The following is a 20,934-nucleotide window of genomic DNA, read 5'->3' as shown; positions in this document are numbered from 1 at the left end:
CACGGTGTCTTTTCCTTGTGGTGATCGTACACTTATTTTTGGAATTATACGAATTCTCAAAATGATTTTTTCATGTACATAATAATTTGCTATTCCATTTTCTATGAAAATTGTATATCGAAGCAGTATAAATTATTTACTTTATTCTGATATTCGTGACAGAAATTTTGGATAAAAACCTTAAATTGTAATAAATATATATTTATTTTGATAAAAATGTGTTGTTATTTAATGTCACTTTTAATAATTAGTATAGAGTAAAATATTATTGGATGGTGTTAGTTTCCATATACCTAACTTGATCTATAGCTGATAAATAGCTGAACATAGTTTTTTATTCTATTATTTCTAATTGAATTTAAATTTGTTATTTTAACTTGATAATGTTTTCATTTTACACAAGAGACCAAGCAATTTATTTTAAATTTAAATATTATATATATACACTTAGAGTTGAGTATGCAGACATTAAATATTAGGGTAAAATGTTTTTAAAGTAAAATTGTTTGTGTTTACAACGGTTAAGTTAAGACTTTTAGATAAAAACTATTTTTAATTAATCAATAAAAAATAAACTGTCAGTACTTAATTGAAATAAACGACATGACAATTTAAAATGATAATTGCGTTAACTAATAAAATGTATTTTATACAACCTACGTGTATTAGGTATAGACGCGTAGGTACTACTCATATTGAATAATATCATAACATTCAATTTAATTTGATACTCAATATTATTATATTAATTATGCACGAGTATTAAAAATTTTATAAAAAAATTAAAAATCTTCCGACTCAATTAATTTGGGCTGGATCCACCTTTGCAATATTGGGTATAGACAATTAATTATGAATGAAGCGTGAATAATTAACCTCATAATGAACTAAAGATCTTTGTTTTCTGTTTCCAAAAAACAGTATAACTTATAATGTTAGAATAATTGCTCAACAAAGATATAGACGTCGAACATGACGGAACGTTTTGAACATTTTTATTGTTTTGAAAAATGTTTAAATAAAAGTAGCTACAATATTAGTAGACTTCCGCCGAAGTGAAGGTTGGAGCATAATAAACAGTACAATAATAAATACTAAATAAATAATATATATTGTTATAATGTACATCATTATAATCTAAAATTAAAACTAACGTAATCAAGATGATGGTCTTGAAGCAAAATTAAGAAAGAAATATAAAAATAATCTAAATATTTATGAATATTGTACTATCAAATTACAAACAAATATTGCTACGGGTGCTACGACGGTAAAAATGTTTGCGAATTTCGTCCACGCGCTCCGGCGACCGTGTCGCTCGTCGATCACAATAAGTCAAGGTCTAGTGTCAAGATGACAAGATCGAAGAATCGGTGAATACAATATTATGTAAGTATAAATATGCACTACGCAGTACTTATAAAGCTATAAACCTATTTATACAAAGTGATTCATCAAATATATTCATCTCATATTTTCCTTTAATATGTTATGAATTTTTTCAAATCCGGATCTTGAGAATTTCTAAGTAATTACTAATTAGTTATGCTCGAGGACAACTATTATTATTTTCAATTACATTATATACTTTTGGATGACTACGAGTTGGTTCCCAATTATCGAAATCATTCTGGGTTGTTTACAGATAACATACAATAGGTTCTTACAAGCTTTCATGATAATACAATCTTATTAAATTAACTTTTTAAATTATTATGATATTTTCAATCAGCAACAATTTTTTTTTCATTTTATACAGATTTAGGACTATCTAAAATTATATCTCCTATATCTTACGCACCTATAATTATTGACCAATATTATCCACAAAGTTAAATAATTTAAAAACCACTCGTATAGTTTTAATTTTGATGTATTATTATGTCGACATTTTCAAAAAAAAAGAAAAAAAAAAAGAATTTGTTTTATAATATATAAGAAAAAAGGAGATTCTCATTTAGAAAAGAAATTCATATTGCCACAGGACACTAACTTAAATGATATAAAAAATAATTAAAAATTAGTGAATGGTCTCGCCTATATTGAATTTTAGAAACTCTTAACGGTATATAATACGTTAGCATTCGATAATAACAAATAACGTAATGTATACCTACATATCTATTGAGAAAATTTCACAGGTCAAACGATTGACAAACCAAATAATAATAATTAATATTATTTAAAGATAATTAATCATATAGTGTCATGGACATCCGATGGTTGGTCGATTTTCAAAATAAACATCCATAAAATATGTATTATAATTTACAACACATTTTATTGAATTCATAACTTATTTTTAGTCTTTTAAAGATATAGTTGATGAGGAACTTTATTCGATAGGATGGAGGATTATTCTACCGTGTATCAAAAGTCAACAAATATAGCTTGAATACAATTATTTTAATTACCAGTATTAACAAAGAATAAAGGTATTACATACGAGTAATACAATAAATTAATATTAGAATCGTTCTAGACATTATATTAACAAATATTTTTTTTTTTTTTTGGAAATCGGTTTAAAGAAGATAATAAATGAATTATAAATGATTTGATTTTCTTTAGATTTATCATGAAGATAAAAATATATATAATACTAAAAATTAGTTTATTTGTATTTGACAGTATTAATAGTTTTCTGAAATATTTTTAATAGACCAATTTGTTTTAACTATACATTAATAATTTCAACAAAATATCACTACTACATATAAAAATTAAAAACCCTGTTTAAAGCCTTTTATTATGTATAAATATTTCTGACTTGAGTGCCTAATTGTAAATAAGTAATATATACCTGTCACATACCTATATATATCTATAGTTAGCTAATAATTAACCAAATGCATTAATAGAGACTGTGTTACAATATTTTTAAAAATTATGTTTAATAAATATGAAAAATAAAAACATGAAAAAAATTACTACTTATACCAAGCTACCTTATTATAAAATATATTTACTTATAATACGGCTTATATTTTTTAGTGTACATATTTATCTCTCAACTTCTTGATTGTCTTTTAGAAACAACTAAAAAATCGTGAAAAATCGTTAAAAAAAAATATTTAATAAGTAATAATTTTACACTTCTTACAAAGTTATTTTCAATAACTTAGAATTTATATTCAACTACTTTTTACCTTGCATTTACCCTCCTATCAATCAACTCTTTTTAGTTGAAACATTGTGAAACGATGTAATAAACGCTTGTTATATTTTGCAAAAGTCGGAAAAAAATGACTATCAATGACTGTGATCGCGACTATAGATGAATGTTGACATTTGCTTAGTAAATTTGGACACCGGTATGTATCAGACCAATTTAGACATTCTTTTAAATTTAATTTTTTTTTCTGCGTACAAAAAAAAACCAAAAATACAATGATATTATTATTTTTAATAATATTTTATTAAATATGTCGTGAAAAAAAACTAAAAAGTCACGACGAATTTATGTTATAATCTTTAAAGTATATAAGTACCTGATATTAGTTATTACAACACTTGTACTTACGTACATAGGTGCACACTTATTGTAATCCTATTATATGACTAAATAATATTATTTTAATATTATTTTTTTTGGATCACGCACCGTGTGGTGCTGCAGTGCAATGTGCAGTATAATTATATAATTATTATAATAGGCACGCATTGTTATAATTGTGTCAGTAATGTTTATTATTCGCGTGACATTACAGTATTTGGGATATACATATAGTTACACAAAAATGTGTACACCATACACACTTCATGTACGTCATACCTGATATAGTTGGCAGTTTGGGTCATGGTTTTAAAATTATGTACTGCTGTCATGGACTACCTATGTATGCATTATATAGTTAGTACGATCAGTGATGTGTGATGTATTCGATGTTGAATTGTTATTTGTTAAGTATGACTATACCTACTAACAAAAATGTGTTGTCACCACGGTTCAAATTGATTCACGATTGTATCGTTTATTCGTATTCATTTGATATACATTGTAGATACAGGTATATTGTTACTTATTATTTATTAAGTACTATAATTACTGATTGCGCAATGCTTAAAAATAGGTAGGCACTAGGTGCTAAACAATTTTAAGTAACTATCTCTATAGGTTTATTAGTTTTATATTAATATTATTATATCTACTGGTAGACTGAAACGAAAAACATTTTCCGTTAAGGCCGTTCAGCCGTATTTCTTATGGCTAAAGGATAAAACTGGTAAACCAATACTCAAAAGTAAAACATTTTATTAGAAAAAAATAATTATTAGACAAATGGCTTCTTTTGTTCATGTGAAATTTATCACAATTAAAGCAAGGACCACGAAAGTACTCTTATGATTTCCACAGTTCCACCTCAGTTGCATCGTTTATCGTGAAGAAAATTACAAAACAATTATTATTACGATAAATGTATAAAAAACCATCATAAAAATATAGAATAATAATACTTGTATACAGTGTACATTCATAGGTGCCGAGTGGCTTTTTGGCATAATCTAAAATATATATGCACAAAATAAATGACAAATAGCTAATCTCAAAAAGTTAAAATCTAAAACCCTAAAATTTAATATAACTCACATTCTTCTGTTTACATTAGGATTTCACACTAAATTAGTAGATAACTTTTTCCATTAAACGGTCTGCCAAAAGCCAAAGTATTCATCACAATTCACAAGTATAATGAAATGCAAAATCTCAATTATCAGTTAGGTTCGGTTAAGACCTAGGTTATATATTATATAATATAATATATTAAATTAATATATATTTATTATTTCTACAGTGTTATTCTCAACCGAGATTTCCTTAATAATTTGTGCATACGGATCTCTTGATATTCAAATTACGTATTAGTTTCAAAACAATGTATGTTTATCACTATAATGAGCAAAGTAAGGGAGAGCTGTGGTAAAAATATAAATAGTTTAAGATTCTAAGCGAATCGATGAATGACGAATGTATTTATTTTACAATGATGTATATATTTATTTGTGTGTATAATGTATATATAGATACATGATAATCAGTCGAAAAACTGCTTTGATTTTACATTGAGAATACAAAATTGTATCTAGTCTGTATTTTAGAAAAATAAAAGTTAAAAATTCTTAGTGTTTTTAAATAACTCGAAAAAAATATAAAAATATAAGAATTTTTTATACAAATCCAGTTTTTGACAAAAACGGTATCATAATATAATTTTGAAAATATTGTGAATTTTTTTAAGGTATTTTAAATTTTCTATTTTTTAAGTATTTTTCATAATTATTGATAACAAATTATTCACTAAATAAAAATGCTTGAAAATTTGATGAAAGATTCCTCTTAAGTTTTTCAACTAAAGAACATCAAAAATGTATAGTCACAATATTTTTTATACATATTTAAAATTGGAATCTTAGCAAAATTCATAAAAATTTCAAAAATTAGAAATTATTTTGTAATTAGATTCTCATAAAAATTTTTCCATTTACACTTAAAGCTTGAAAATTTAATACAGAAGTTTTTAAATCTGTATTAAAAAAAAAATTGGCTCTGCTCAGAATCAAAAACAATTGTTTGTATTAGGTATCTATTAACATATGTACATTTATTTTTATACTTCAATCGCCATCATTCGATGAATAATTTGAATTACCTTTTTTGTTGTCAGTACACAGTATACAGTGTTTACGTAAAAAATGTATTTTTAAAGTTTTGGTGTTCATATAAAATAACAGAACATATATGATATTAATTATTTACAATAATTAGAATCCTACAACAAGTATTAACTCGCAGATTAAAATATCATGCAAGTACTTACTTATATAATGTCTATGTCATCTCAAAGTTAATTAACATAGTTAATAATTTTTATTTTTTATTTTCAAAAGAGCAACATATTCGATACTACCTACGTAATAGGTACTGTATTAATGCCTAATTAAATGTAGGTATATCAACTTATTACATTTTTGCAACATTACGCACGTACCTATAACATGACATAAGTACAACAAATACTATTTATCTATTATTCCTATTTGTGATGGTAAACTTTCAATAAAATAAAATAAATATTTTTTATTTGACTTTTATACACTTATATAAGAACAGAAATAAATTTAATGACTTCTAGAAAACCGTATTATTTAATAAAATAGTGAAATCGAACTCGAATTAATTATTTCATAGTTATTAAAATAATAGGTTATTTAATAGGTACCTAATAAGTAATAAGTAATAAACAATCGAAATTACCATCGACTCGTTCATACAATAACAAAACAAAAACAAAATATGAACGTTTTTAAGTTAATTTGTTTATATTATTAATGTAAGTACTTAGTATAGACATAAGTAGTTATGTATGATAAATTATAATTTTTATCTTAAATTGTTCCCATGAGAAACTTTTTTTCTACATGAAGCCATGAAGGCATTTATTTATAAAACCATTACAATTCAACTTTGCATTATTAAGTTGCCATGTAAATTTTAAATTATTTAATAATATTATAATAGTGGTGTATTTTAATTGAACTATGTACCTACGCACTTATGATGAAAATCAATTTTTTAATTCTGAAATAATAACTCATATAGTCATATGATTAGTAACTTGATAAATTTGATTAAATTGCAGGTTTAGAAAGCGAGGTTATAAAGAGCATATAAGTGATCAATATTCAATATGATCACTAGGTGGTAGATACGGATTAGACTACAATGAGGTCATCATAAATTATCCTGTATACTCATGTATATATGATGTAATTTACATTAAACAAGGATAAAAGTACTAGGAAATGTTAAAAGACTAATGAGTAATATAGTACCTACAACGAGAATTTGATGACTTAACATAGACGCATTATAAAGCAATATGAAACACCTTTAATACATATATTATATATATAATACTTTCAAGGAAATATTCAATCTAATTAGTAAAATTCTCAGGGATATTTGAAACAACTTAGAAGGATATTAATTATAGGTACCTATTAAATATCTATACCTATCATAATATATAGGTATGTAAATATATATTACTATTATTTAGGTAGGTACCTACATGTAACACTGGGTTATTTTATTTTTAAATAAAATAATAATTAACAGCTACACAAGGAGTTATAATTCATGTATAATATTATATCAAAACGATAAGATTTGCTATCATAAAAATTTTAATAGACAATATTATGTCACGAACTTCTGTTTTCAAAGAAGAAATAGAAGAATGAATAGAAATTCGTATACAAAGAAAGTCCTTAATTACTCAAAAAAAAGTAGCAATAAGGATAAAGATATTAAATTTAAACACATATTAAGTCATTAAATCTTAATAATAAGTATATGTACCTTTTACTAAACTAAATGTATAAAAGAAAAACGTAACTATCAACTGACTATCTAATTGCAGATCTATCAACGCACAGTTCAAACTATTGTACGAATAGGACTGAAATTTAGCATACAGATAGCTATTACGAAGTAAAAATCCACTGAGAAAGTATTTATTTTTTAATTTAACTCTTAAGAGGCAAAATAAGGGTTTGAAATGTGTAAGAAACCGGGCTTATGGGAAAAATACAATCTAACCCAAGCAACGCCATGTAATACAGCTAACTGAACTAGCTATATACCATATAGATACCTAATTCTGACTCACGTTTTATTTCTTAAGATTTTTTATCAATAATATGATTTTGTACCATTTCAATGCCAATAGGTAAATTATAATTTTCTTAGATTCTTTAACAATAAAAATTATACATATGATTAAGATTATATAAGGTATATGAAATTAATAAAATAAATATAAATAAGAAAAAACCTTATCGTTTTAAAATATTAAGGTGCTGCAAATATTTCTCAGTTAGATAATAATTAAGAATTCAAAAATATATTCCTGTTGAGTGTTGATCTATATTTATTAATAAAAGCTAATTAAAAAAATAAATAAAAATATGTTCGACGTGCGTATATATACATTTTAAAATAGGTATACGTAGGAAATAGGTATACACATTTTAGCTTGTAGTACGCTATTTTAAAGTATTTTAATCAAATATGAATCAACGAATGCACTTTAAAGTAGGTACCTACTTTTAAATTAAATATGAAACAACCAATGAGATAAGATAAAAATTTTAAAATATAAAAATATAAAATAGCCTTTGAATTAAAAATATATACAGTATAGGTACGAATATTGACTTAGTTTTTTAAAAGTATTCAAATACCACAGGTACAGATACTTATTAGTTATTTTGAAAAGTGTTTATATATACATGCTTAAAATTTTAATACTCAAAGTAAAAAGTATTTAAGTAGGTACAAACATAAATTCTTTAAAAAGTAACTATAGATACTTTCAAATACTTTAAAAAGTTTTTCCCTTATAAATCAACTGAATCAATATATTTTTTTATTATTTTCATATTTCACTTTAATTTTATCGAGCATTATTCACCATATTATTTGGTATCTATACCTAACTATAAATTATACTCCTCTACTTATGTTTTTCTTAAAGGTATTTGAATTGTCAGTTGAGTAAAAGTTACATGCAAAATATATATACCTATTATACACACACGACTATTCTAAGTATATCTCAATTTTTTTTTTTCATTATTTTACACAAATTTAAAATAGGAAATATATAAACTAAAACTAAAAAGTACCTATAAAATTAATATTTTTTTTTAAATACAGACATTTTGAAAAAGTAATTAAAATATTTTGTCTTGGTATTTAGTACCTACCTACTTTTTTCGGAACTCTTGAACCTATTTTTAAATTGAAAAATAGTAATAGAAATATATGTTTATTCTTTTAATAATTAATAAATAGTAACAATGTTAATACTGGCCACAAGGAACATAGTCACAATTTCAAAAGTATAATATAAAAATATGTACCTAACTAAGAGTTACAAACGTAATGTGTTTCCAAATTAATTAGGTGCGTTGTGTAATAATGACGTTGTTAATACTAAATCGATTGACACACACTAGCAATTGCGACAACTAAAATGAATATTTATTAGTTTTATAGAATGATTGGATATTTTAATTCGAATATTACCTTTTTTTTTTCAACCAGAACGCAATTCGAACATTTCAGTTCAGATAAATAGAGTACCTAGTTAGACAAATCCTTACGCAACTCGTACGTATAGTATTTTTCGGTAATAAGCTAATAATAATATAAATATTAACACAAAATAATGAAAAAAAAAATTGAATTATTTCTAACTTTTTAGTATTGGTAGATAGAAACTAGGTTTTAGCGATTAATATGTGTACCTATAAATTACATAACTGACTATTAATTAGGTACTAGCGGTATATACATAACATCATAAACTCATGATAGATAACAGTCACTTGTTATACTATTATATTATGGTAAGTGGTAACAGTGTCTATACAATACATAATATGTGGTAGGTACATGGCAAATTTTAATTTAGTAATCTAAATACTAAATTGTACGTTTTGGCCTACCATACATGTAAGTTGTGTTGAAATGAATAAACACACATTGTTTTTAAGATAATTTGGTTAAATTAAGCACCACTTGCAATTATATAAATAGTGTTTTTATTTTAACATTAATATATAGGTACTATAAATGTATAAAATATGAATATAAAATTAATATGCATACACAAGGAATAGATACATTTTTAATTTTCTTAATAAGCCGATTCGAGTAACTTAGATAGACTAAAAAAATATTTTAAAATCACTTGTAAGTAGAATTTTTAATACAATATTACAAATTATCATATCATATAATATAGACATGACATTTAGGTATAAAAAATAAATATAATAACTAAATAAAAGGAAATTAAATGCAGGTATTACTATACTATGGGTACCTATTAGGTAGGTACTTCATAACTTATTTTATAACTTATTTTTCAAATGTATTTAAGAGCAGGTAACTTGTATACAAATATTCTATGTATCATGCACAACAATTCAAAGAAAATGTATAATTATAATATAAAATATAGTTAAATATTTAAGTTTTATAATTTAAAGATGGACGTAGTTTTTTTACATATTAAATTATACTAAATAAAAGTCAAATATAAATTAATTATCTATTAATTAATTTAAACATATAACTCAATATTTAAATCACAATGATTATTCTCTTAGAAATTTTTAACAATGAACACTTTAAATATAAATATTATACATTAAGGAGAATTTACACAAATTGACAACAGGTACAGAACCAAACAAACTTGAAAAACTTTTCTTATTATTGATTTAATTTTAATAAGACTTTCCCAAAATTCATTCTTTTTGCCAATGTTGCTTGAGCTTCAATAACCTGTAGAAATATAATAATACAAATGTATAAAATTGTTAAAAAACATAAACATAAATCACAAAATTATCAAACTATTAGATATGTATGATTGTAAAATTCAATTTAAATTTTTTAGTTTAATTCATACACTTTATAGTTACAATAGATGTATAGTATACTTTTGAAGTATTGTACGTAGGGTTTGAATGTTTGTGAACTATGAAAACACCTTTCATAAAAATATTTGCAGATATACTTAAAAAAAATACCAAACTATGCCCTTTAAACAATCATATCATAAAATGTTTTTAAAACTAAATTATTTGTTGTTGTTTTCAAAATATACATACAATATAAATAACTAAAAATTAATTATCAAAAATTAATTTTAAAAGTTAATTTTTAATAATATTACTTTATTTTTTACTTGGTTAAGTTTTTAAAAATGTTCAAATAATTTAAAAAAAATTACCAACAATATTTCCACATTGATAGTAAAACAAAACAGTTGCTATCATGAGAGTATCATTGTGTAAATAGATCAATAGTAACTATTAACTACCTTCAAATTATTGCAAAAGTGAGACTATTGTACAATCATACATGTAAGATTGTATAAAAGTTGCTATTATGAAAGATGGTTTAGATTTATTTTAAATTTAAAAACAATGATTTATAATATATTTTTTTTTTTTTTTAGAAACCAACAAAAAATACACTTATACCTAAAATTATCTAAAAATAGAAAAACTACTAATCTGCTTTTACGTCATGCTAATAGAAAAACTGGCTTATAATTTTTTTTGCTGTATACATTATTAAACAAAAAAAAATTGTAGTCACAAACATTCTATTCTTAATTATAAGCCTGATATATAATGAATATATTAGTATGAATTTTTCTTACTCACATTATCAATCGGTAAGATCTCATGAATAATTGGTTTTATTAATTTATTTTTCAACATTTTGAATAATTCTTCCATGATATGATGAATTTTGTTTGGATTAGAATCAAACAGCATACCCAAATGAAGACCACTAACAGTTATATTTCGTTCTATCATTGTTTGAGGGACCAAGTTTTTTGTTTGCCACTTCATAGCTAATGACCTTACAATTTTTAATGTTTCTCCATTAATATAACAACTACCGCCTAAAACAAAAAAATACTTCTACAATACAAGTTATAAAAATAAATAATTAGTTTTTAAATTACTCAAATATATTTTTAAGTTTATACTCTACATAATATACACTCATTAAAGTAGATAAATAAATATTAATAAGCAGTTTTCTATTCTGATCACAATTTTCTATTTTCAAGTAAACTTACCACACAAAGTATATCTTATACCTACTCCTACATTGTAGATACAGGTTATGTATGATTTGAGTTACATTATTTGGTAAAAATTTTATACTATTTATGTAGTTTTAATTATAATAACATACCTATGACAACTAAACGACCACAAGCCTTAAGTAATTTTTGACTAATCTCAATATTTGGTCCACCAATACTATCAATAATTAAATCATAACCCTGTGGTGATACATTTTTAGCCAGAGTCTCATAATTTTCATGCTGTAGCACGTGAGAAACTCCATTTTCTTTTAAACGTTCATGTTTAGATACTGAAGTGGTTCCAACAATAACTACATCTTTCACAGTTTTTGCTAATTGAGTTGCAGCACACCCAACACCTCCTATAAAACAAAAATTAGATTTAAAATTCACCATGACAAACTCAAATTAAGTGCTATTCTCCATAAATAGAAATTTTTTTTTTTTTTAATCCTTAATACCCGCAATTGAATGTATGAGAACAGTATCTCCAGGTTGTATATTGCCCATGGTAAAAATACTCAAGTACGCAGTCAAATAATTGGCTGGTAAAGCAACAGCATCTTGACCACTAACACCCTCCGGAACTAAAAAACAATTATTTGCTGAAACTACAACCTTTTCTCCAAACAGTCCTCCTGTCCAAACATAACATACTACTCGGTCTCCACACTATATAAAAAGTCAATAAAAAATTAATTTCATTAAAATAAAGTCGTAGCCAAGGTTGCAGACTTACAGGGTATTATAAATGTAAATTTGTTCTAATTTGGTAAAAGACAATATATTAAAACAACAATAATTCTTTTTATAATCATTTTTAATCATCATTCTTTTCTTTTTAATAATTTATAATCTGTATTGACTGTATTAATATATACAATGAATAAAAAGACTAATATTTATAGTTATTATACTGAACAGCATGATCAAAGGGGGATTCTAATACCATTACTTCAAATCAATAATTATTATAAAAAAAAAAAAATAATAAATAACAATGAATAACTTTATAATTTTTCATTACTTGCAAATTTTTCACTTCATTTCCAATAGCTTCTATTGTACCATAACATTCTGCTCCAAGCACACGAGGTGTTTTTAATTGGCGTAAAAAACCTTGTCTAGTATATATATCACTAAAATTGACACCACATAATTGAACTTTAACACACACACTTGTTGATCCTAAGAATTCAAGTGGCCAATTTTTTATCTAAAATAAATTACATTTAAAACATAAAAATAATACATTAAATTAATTTCATAATTTATACAACATAAGGTATATTAGATAGATGTATGAGTTTTTAAACATCAACTCGAATAATAACCAAACATTATTATATTTGATTCTGGGTAGATAATATGTAACAGATAAATTATACTAGATAATAAAATTAACTTACAAGAATAAATTTACCTACCAACTAATCATGAAATAATTTTCATACAGAAATATATAAGTAAATAGTAATGGTTTAAGTAAGTAAATAAGGTTAGATTAGACACCTATACTATATTGGTATTCATAAATTATATTTACTTTTATTTTATCATAACCGCCATAATCTTCCAACACAATACATTTAACCTGTTCAGTTTGTTTGACATTATCCATTTTTAAATGTCTTTTTGCTATTGAATTTTTAACACTTTTTATAGTTTACAATGGCCAGAGTCAGCTATTTTTTTAATAGTACCTACTGCTAGTAGACTACAAAGAATATTATCAAATGATCTGGATATCCACAAAGATAAAAATCATAAGCATGGTTTATCTGTAGTTCTATAAACATTTTCAAACAATACTGATTAGGTATGCTTTTTCAGTACCTATATAGGTAGGTACTATTATGTATGATGAAGCAAAGAACATAGCTGTAGATAGATGCATTATGCATACAGCCCTGATGACGAGTGATTGTAGAATAATCAAATAGGTCATTACTTATAGAATACGTACAATAATAACTTACCCATACGACTATACCAATATTTTGATATGAATTATGATTAAAAAATTCGATGTGTATAAATCATATTGATAAATTTAATGTCTAACTAAGTAATACAATTTGAGACTTATTATAAAATATAAATTGTAATAAAAAAATCGTATTTTATGATTTGAGTTTTCAAATAACCATAAATCTACTTATCGCCCACAATAATTATTTAATACTTTTTTCTTTTAGAGGTATTTTAAATAATATTTATTTGAGTTACCTAATTTGTTTAGTAATTTCTATTTTGAGCGTAAATGTTTTGTAAAACTTCAAAATAAAACAAAATTTAAAAAAAAAAATTATATTTTTTCCGTTATGTTTTTTCAAGTCTTATATTTTGAAAAACAAATTTGTTTTTAAACTGAAATTTTGAAGCAGAATATTTTTAGAAGTTTTTTTGATATGTACAAATTTCAATTCAGACGAATAGTTTATAATTATAAGTTATAAGAATTTAGGTGATCGAAGTAGAGTGATATGGGGTTAGATACTCCGTAAAATGTTAGCCTATTATTATTCCACCACTTAAACTTAAAATACTTATAACAATAATAACTCATAAACTACTCGTTTGAATTTTAATTTTTTTGTATCAAAATATTCCAAAAAATATTCTGTTTCAGAATATGATATTAAAATTATATGTTATCATTCTAAAGAGTAAAAAACTTAAAATGTATTAAAATATTAATAGTTTTTGAAATAATGAGTGGTTTATGATAAAAGAATCACTCTGTACAATCCAGGATGAAAACATTTTTAGGGTTGGTAAAATAGGAATTTGATTTTATACAATAGCCTCTAAAGTTATTCTCGTAACAATTTTAAAATATCAAAAAACATATGTATAATTTTATTTATAGGTCGGTGGTTTAAACTCAAATTCTCTATCAATTTTGCTCAGAATTATTTTTTTGTTTATCTAAAACAATGTTGACTTTAAAGTCAATTGAACCAACTATACAATAGAAGTAGCTTTCTCATTTTTTACAATTTATTATTAAAATAATGAGTGTAGTAAATAAAAAAATGTTTTCAGCAAGTTAATGTATAATTACTAGTTTTTACAATGGAAATATTTTATTTAGTACTTTTCTAGACATTTTACATGATATTGGTTTAAGTAAAAAGACAATTATTTTATCATTTGTTTAAGGTGAAGTTAAGCTTACCCTTCCTTGTTTTCTATCAATGATAACATAACGTTAATAATTACCAAACATTTAATGGTACTAGCCTAGACACATGTGCATAATAAGGAAGCTAGTTTGAAAGGCTATATTATCACAAATATTTCTTATCCGAAGGTTGAAAGTGCATAAGTGTTAGATAAAACCACTAAGTAATTGAAAATAATATATTAATACCATAACAGTTTAATTTAATATAATATTGTATTAACTCAAAACTAGTTATTTAAATATACAATAATACTATTTCAGAATCTTTATAAGACGTATATTAAATGATTACCTAGGCATTATTTACAATTAGTATAGAGTAAGTGAAACTGCCTATAGTTTCATATTATATATTACAAACAATTAATTTTGTTTTCTCATTATTTTCAATTATTAACACTTTACAATTATATAAAATTAGACTTTTTTTATTTTATTTTATGTCTCAGTAAATTTATATTTATTACTATGACTGCTAGTTTTACGATTTTTAAAATATATAAATTTGAACACATAGTGAATAGTTTAATTGCAAATAATTATACACAAATTAAAATTATTCTTACATAGGTACTAAATTAATATAATAATTAATGGTAATTTACAGGATTAAAAAATATACATATTAATTTTTTAAAGACACTTATTAGTGTTATATTTGTTTTGAACTTCATAAATTACATTCAACTTAAAACACACTTATTCTGAAAAAAAAAAAACAAAATATTTAAATTTAAATTTATAATTAAATAGTCAATCTACATACAGCATTAAATTAAGTATTTAGAATAATTTTGTATAAATATTTTGGTAATGCAGTATTGCACCAAGGTCATACAAGAGTTCAAGAAAAAATATTTTAAGCAAAATATATCAGGTACTTAGATATATTCAATTAGTATGCAAATTAATTTTATGCTTCATACTAGTTTGCATAAAAATTTAATTGATTTGGATCAATAACAATCCACAGATCACTAAATTATATTTAAGGGACCATTAGCTCAATACTAATTCATTAAATGTAAAGCGATTATTCATATGATCTGGCACTACTATAATCTTACATAAAGGAACATACAAAATAACACATTTAGAAAAATAAATAGAACTTTTTGGAATTAAAGCAAATTATTATTAATCTAGTATAAATTGTGTACAAAGTATTGGTAAACATGAGATAAACAGTACTTGTGAGAGCTAAAATAATAAATTTAAATACATGGCAAAAATTGTGGTTTTACAAGTTTCATTCAATAAATATTGACGAAATTCCAAATAGATGTATTTGCATACAGTATGTCCCAAAAATCCATATATACAAAAACATATTAAATTTTAAAATATGTGTCAGTAGGTATTTTTTTTTTTTTTTAATTAGGTATTTAATTAATTATTTGTTTTATTTTATTATTATTGTTATATTTATCAGTATTATGTACTCGTATAATTTAATATTTTATAGGACTATCCTGAACTACTATATATTATATATTATTATGCGACGAGTAATACTGATTACATAATATTATCGACCCCCTGTACCAGCAGATCACTTCCCCACCCTGGAACACCTTGAATGGTGATTTGCAGCGAGTGGGAAGGATTTTGGGATTATCACGGCATCTGGCTCTGAACGATGATGGGTTTGGGGCGCACGGGGTCTTAGGCCAGGTTGGAATATGGAATTCTTTGTCGGTTCATCGGTATCTGGTTTAGTATATGGGAACTACCCTGACACCTGTTACCTATTTTTTTATAAATGACTTAGTAAACAAAATATGGCTATTTTGTAAGTTTCAAAAAATAAAGAAAATTATATATTTTTGATATTAGATTAAATTGGAATTTTTTCCAGATTTTTCTTGAATAGACATTATCAAAAAATATTAATTTGCTATAAAGATCTGTAGGACATTATATTGGGACAATTTATTACAATTAATTTGTAAACAATACTAAATATAGCGATTAAAATATAATTTACTTGAGTTATTTTTCTTAAATTTTCAAGAAAAATTTTTTTTATTCTAGATACTTTTTATATTAGTACAACATATTATATGATCCTCACCCAAGACAATTATAATATTTTAGATTTTTCTCAAAATGCCTTGAACATCAGACGGTGCTAAATCAAAAGGTGTTAATTTTTCTTTATTTACGAGAGTGCTATCAGCTCCACTTTTAATCAATAACCCAGCTTCTTGAATACGTCCTTCTTCACAAGCTAAATGACTAGAAATGAAAAGGAAAACATTTAAAATCAAAACTTAGTACTATTGGTTATAGAAATCAAAATTATTTCATAGTTTACAGTGGTGTGTTTCCATAACTGTCTTTAGCATCTACATGTACATCACAGTCCAATAAAATTTTTAGCACTGACGTATTTCCTTTTGATGCACATCTATGTAATGGTGTTGCTCCTCTATTATCAGTTATATTAACATCAGCGCCTTTTGATACTAAATATCTAACAATCTAAATAATTTTATATTATATATTTGTTTACATAACAATTATATATATATATATATATACTAATAATTTATTTTAAACGTTTAATATTGACTTACTTCTGTCCAACCTTTTGAAGCTGCATATTGAAGTGCAGAATGTCCTTCTTGATTTTTTGCATTAATATTTACTCCATATTCTATAAGGGTTTTTACTGTATCTATGCGGCCACCTGATGCTGCCAATATAAGAGGAGTTGTTTGCATCTGAATGAAATGACAATAATTTTAAATTTACCTTTACATAATACACAATTTATTTATTTACATCATCTCGAGAATCTTCTGGTTGACCATTTTCGAGAAGATACCGAACAAGTCTATCATGGCCCCCAAGTGCAGCCCAATGAAGGAGCAAACGATTGTTCTAAACATAAATAAAAATAAAAATTGATTTGATTTAAGTTGTACCATTAGTTATTAAATAAAGTAAAACCTTATTATAAATAACATTCAAACAATAAATCTATTTAATAAATACTTGAAAATTATAATAATTATAATATTACATACAACATCGACTTCTTTTAACAGCCTCAAATGCTCTTCGACTGCTTTCATAACTTGGTCGACATTACCTTTGTGTGCATCTTCAAAAGTTTTTTCTTTTACCTTTTCAAAATCCATTATATAATAATTTACTAAAATATTAAATAATAGTTAATTCAAATAGACTTCTTCTCAACAACACTAGTTCAGTACTTGCCACTTCGTCTTCTCAGTTCTTAGTTTCTTAATAGTATATAATTTTATCTATTCTGTGGAAGTATTGTCTAGTGGCATAAAACAGGTTGTGGAACATATATGTTTTGGAACAAAAGGTAGTAATCCATATTTCGTTGATGCATACATTATTATCGTATAGACCTTATCAATATTAATCATTGACCTGCCGACAACCGTAAGCCGATGCCCGATCGGCGATCACTCCACCGACTACCGAGTTCACTGATTATTGTACTATTCATTAATCACTCAAACACGTGATGTACTAATGTGCCTAAAATTTTTTATTAGTTATTTTTTAAATTTAAAATCCTTAGACATGAGTAACCGAAAACAGTAGGAACGATTCAGTACGAGTGAGCGGTTTATTGTTCATTAATTTCCCCGGTAAGTACAATGGTTTTTAAATTTAACATTTACTACGCTTTTAAATTTATTTTAATTTTAATAATATTAATAATAATAATAAAAAAAAAAAAACCCCCGCTTAAATTGAATCAAATATATTACATTTACTTATATATATTATGTGTGTGTATGTGTGTGTGTGTGTGTGTTTGTGTGTACATACAATGGAAATTTTTTAAATAATTTAAATATATGCCTGACACTGTCCCCAAGTTCATTATTTGTTCTCATTTGTTGCCAGAAACTACCGGTCGCGCCATGGTAGTCCAGAAGAAAGAAAGCGTGTTCAACACACTCAACGAATGCGAAGTGGAAGATATCACTTTAGAGTTTTTCTACAAACCGCATACCATAACTCTATTGATATTGTCAATTGTTGGTGTAATTTTTATGTCCTTCATTCGAGATGATAAATCAATTGATAGCAATATCTGTGCTGGAATCTGGTGCGTTATATTTTTTCTGCTGCTTGTATCTTTATTGGCATTCCCAAACGGTCCTTTTGTTAGACCTCACCCAGCGGTCTGGCGAATGGTATTTGGACTTAGTGTTCTATATTCTTTAACATTGCTGTTTTTATTATTTCAAAAATATGAAACGATTAAAGGCATGATATTATGGCTTGATCCTAATCTTAAAGATTTCCGAATTGATATGGATAAAGAGTATGGTGTTAACTGTTCAGATATTTCTGTGGAAAAGTTTTGGGCACATTTGGATGTATTTGCTGCTGGTCACTTTTTTGGTTGGGTATCCAAAGCAATACTAGTGAGGCATTATGGAATATTGTGGTCAATGAGCATGATGTGGGAATTCACTGAAGTGATGTTTTCTCATTTATTGCCAAATTTTAAAGAATGTTGGTGGGATGCTTGGATTTTAGATGTTTTACTTTGCAATGGATTTGGTATATGGGTTGGAATGAAAATTTGCAAAATGTTAGAAATGAGAGACTATAATTGGCCTGGTATTAAAGATATTGATACAACTAAAGGTAAAATCAAGCGAGCTGCACTACAGTTTACACCAGCTAGTTGGACACAAGTTCGATGGCTAGATCCAAATTCATCATATATGCGCTTTTTTTCTGTGTGCCAAATGGTAATTATGTGGCAAGTATCTGAACTGAATACATTCTTCTTGAAGCACATATTTGAAATGCCACCATCACATCCACTAGTTGTTGGCAGACTTTTCTTTTTGAGTATTGTAGTTGCGCCATCTACTCGACAATATTATACATATGTGACAGATCCTAATTGTAAAAGACTTGGGACACAGTGTTGGGTCTATGCAGTCATAATGGTCACAGAGTCACTGTTGTGTATAAAGAATGGAAAAGAACTATTTCAGCAGACTGAAATTTTTAACATATCAGTATGGTTGATGATCATGCTATTTTTCTCCGTTGTCAGTGTTTTGGGTTTTTGGCAGGCTAATTGGTTAACGGGAAAAAAATTTGATGCAGATGTTCCAAATTCAATTTCAAACGATAACAATGTTGAAGAAGACTACAAAACCAGCAAAAACAAAACTCTTTAAATTTATTTGTCCAAGTAGTGTTGATTAGTATATGCCAAAAATTACATAAATACCTATTAGAATCATTAGATGACATTACAAATTGTTAACTTGATATATGTGACCTATTCCTTAAAATAATTATTTTGGTATTTATTTATTTAAAAATGGGACATGTTTATTACCTTTATAAGTTTTTTAATATCAGATCTTGTATTGTTATTAGTTATTGTAATAACCTTATGATAAAAGACTTATTTAAGCCTAGTCACCTTATGTGTATTTGTTATTACCTATTTTAAATCATTTTTCTTTAAAATGCTACGGTTATTTATTGTGATAAAAATATCAAGTACTGAAATTGTAATATTGTGTGTTTAGTGCATAAATAAGTTACTCAAACTACTCGTTTGTACTTTCTTTTTTTTTTTTTTTTTGGTATAATTGTATTGATTTTTAAATGTTCCATAATATTAAATAAAATCTAATAAGAAAATAAATACCTTTTAGAATAATAATAGTATACATCATTACATTTACATCATTGTAAATAGTAAAATATCTAGGTGTTAAACATATTTTATTTAAATGTTTGCTCATGGTAATATAATTAATGTATTAAAGATGAGACATAGTGTCTTAGTGCCATAATGTTTAAATCACTATTCCATATTTATATTTTGTTTGCACTTTAAAAATATAAATAGATATTATTTTGAGTATAATATTTAAAATATTAGTAATTGTTACATTAATTTTTTTATTTTACTTAAATTTCATATATTTCTCCACAATATAATATACCTAATCAATAGTCCAATAATCATGATTTCATTAATATTTAGAAACTTTGAAATGAAAAGTATAAGTATAAAAGAATAAA

The 20,934-nt window shown here is 25.0% G+C and overlaps 3 protein-coding genes across 5 annotated transcripts; 1 reads left to right on the top strand and 2 right to left on the bottom strand.

Annotated features, from left to right (window-relative positions):
- Positions 1-10,188: 10,188 nt before the first annotated feature.
- On the bottom strand, positions 10,189-13,614 carry LOC112597978 (synaptic vesicle membrane protein VAT-1 homolog). The gene is made up of 6 exons (XM_025344259.1): positions 13,234-13,614; positions 12,715-12,903; positions 12,149-12,359; positions 11,795-12,049; positions 11,251-11,495; positions 10,189-10,360 (listed from the first exon to the last, which is right to left on the bottom strand). Exons 1-6 carry the CDS (start codon positions 13,306-13,308, stop codon positions 10,289-10,291), a joined length of 1,047 nt encoding a protein of 348 aa, XP_025200044.1. The 5' UTR covers positions 13,309-13,614; the 3' UTR covers positions 10,189-10,288.
- A 1,849-nt stretch (positions 13,615-15,463) lies between these two features.
- LOC112597990 (26S proteasome non-ATPase regulatory subunit 10-like) lies at positions 15,464-18,193 on the bottom strand. 3 transcript variants are annotated; one of them, XM_025344278.1, is made up of 7 exons: positions 18,099-18,193; positions 17,910-18,037; positions 17,665-17,763; positions 17,457-17,603; positions 17,195-17,361; positions 16,952-17,115; positions 15,464-15,581 (listed from the first exon to the last, which is right to left on the bottom strand). In XM_025344278.1, the coding sequence occupies exons 2-6, from the start codon at positions 18,021-18,023 to the stop codon at positions 16,971-16,973; spliced, it is 672 nt and encodes a 223-aa protein (XP_025200063.1). In that variant the 5' UTR covers positions 18,024-18,037; positions 18,099-18,193; the 3' UTR covers positions 15,464-15,581; positions 16,952-16,970. The 3 variants fall into 3 exon arrangements, with proteins under 3 accessions (XP_025200063.1, XP_025200064.1, XP_025200062.1); XM_025344279.1 differs by having other exon boundaries at positions 18,103-18,189; XM_025344277.1 differs by having other exon boundaries at positions 17,910-18,183.
- A 119-nt stretch (positions 18,194-18,312) lies between these two features.
- Positions 18,313-20,382, top strand: LOC112597989 (phosphatidylserine synthase 1). Its single transcript, XM_025344276.1, has 2 exons — positions 18,313-18,509; positions 18,772-20,382. The coding sequence occupies exon 2, from the start codon at positions 18,789-18,791 to the stop codon at positions 20,070-20,072; it is 1,284 nt and encodes a 427-aa protein (XP_025200061.1). The 5' UTR covers positions 18,313-18,509; positions 18,772-18,788; the 3' UTR covers positions 20,073-20,382.
- Positions 20,383-20,934: the final 552 nt, after the last annotated feature.

The sequence above is a fragment of the Melanaphis sacchari genome, unplaced genomic scaffold, assembly GCF_002803265.2.
Source record: "Melanaphis sacchari strain LSU unplaced genomic scaffold, SCAv2.0 Contig44_pilon_pilon, whole genome shotgun sequence".
NCBI lineage: Eukaryota > Metazoa > Arthropoda > Insecta > Hemiptera > Aphididae > Melanaphis > Melanaphis sacchari.
The sequence above is the reverse complement of the archived record's forward strand: the minus strand, read 5'-3'. Positions and strand labels throughout refer to the sequence as shown.

Coding starts and splice junctions, on each gene's coding strand:
- LOC112597989 (XM_025344276.1), top strand. CDS start 18,789: ATGGTAGTCCAGAAGAAAGAAAGCGTGTTCAACACACTCAACGAATGC.
- LOC112597978 (XM_025344259.1), bottom strand. CDS start 13,308: ATGGATAATGTCAAACAAACTGAACAGGTTAAATGTATTGTGTTGGAA. Junction 12,360..12,714: donor ATGAAGTGAAAAATTTGCAA/GTAATGAAAAAT, acceptor CTTTTTATATAG/TGTGGAGACCGAGTAGTATG. Junction 10,361..11,250: donor AGATCTTACCGATTGATAAT/GTGAGTAAGAAA, acceptor ATATTTCTACAG/GTTATTGAAGCTCAAGCAAC.
- LOC112597990 (XM_025344278.1), bottom strand. CDS start 18,023: ATGGATTTTGAAAAGGTAAAAGAAAAAACTTTTGAAGATGCACACAAA. Junction 17,764..17,909: donor TGTTAAAAGAAGTCGATGTT/GTATGTAATATT, acceptor ATTTATGTTTAG/AACAATCGTTTGCTCCTTCA. Junction 17,604..17,664: donor CAGAAGATTCTCGAGATGAT/GTAAATAAATAA, acceptor CATTTCATTCAG/ATGCAAACAACTCCTCTTAT.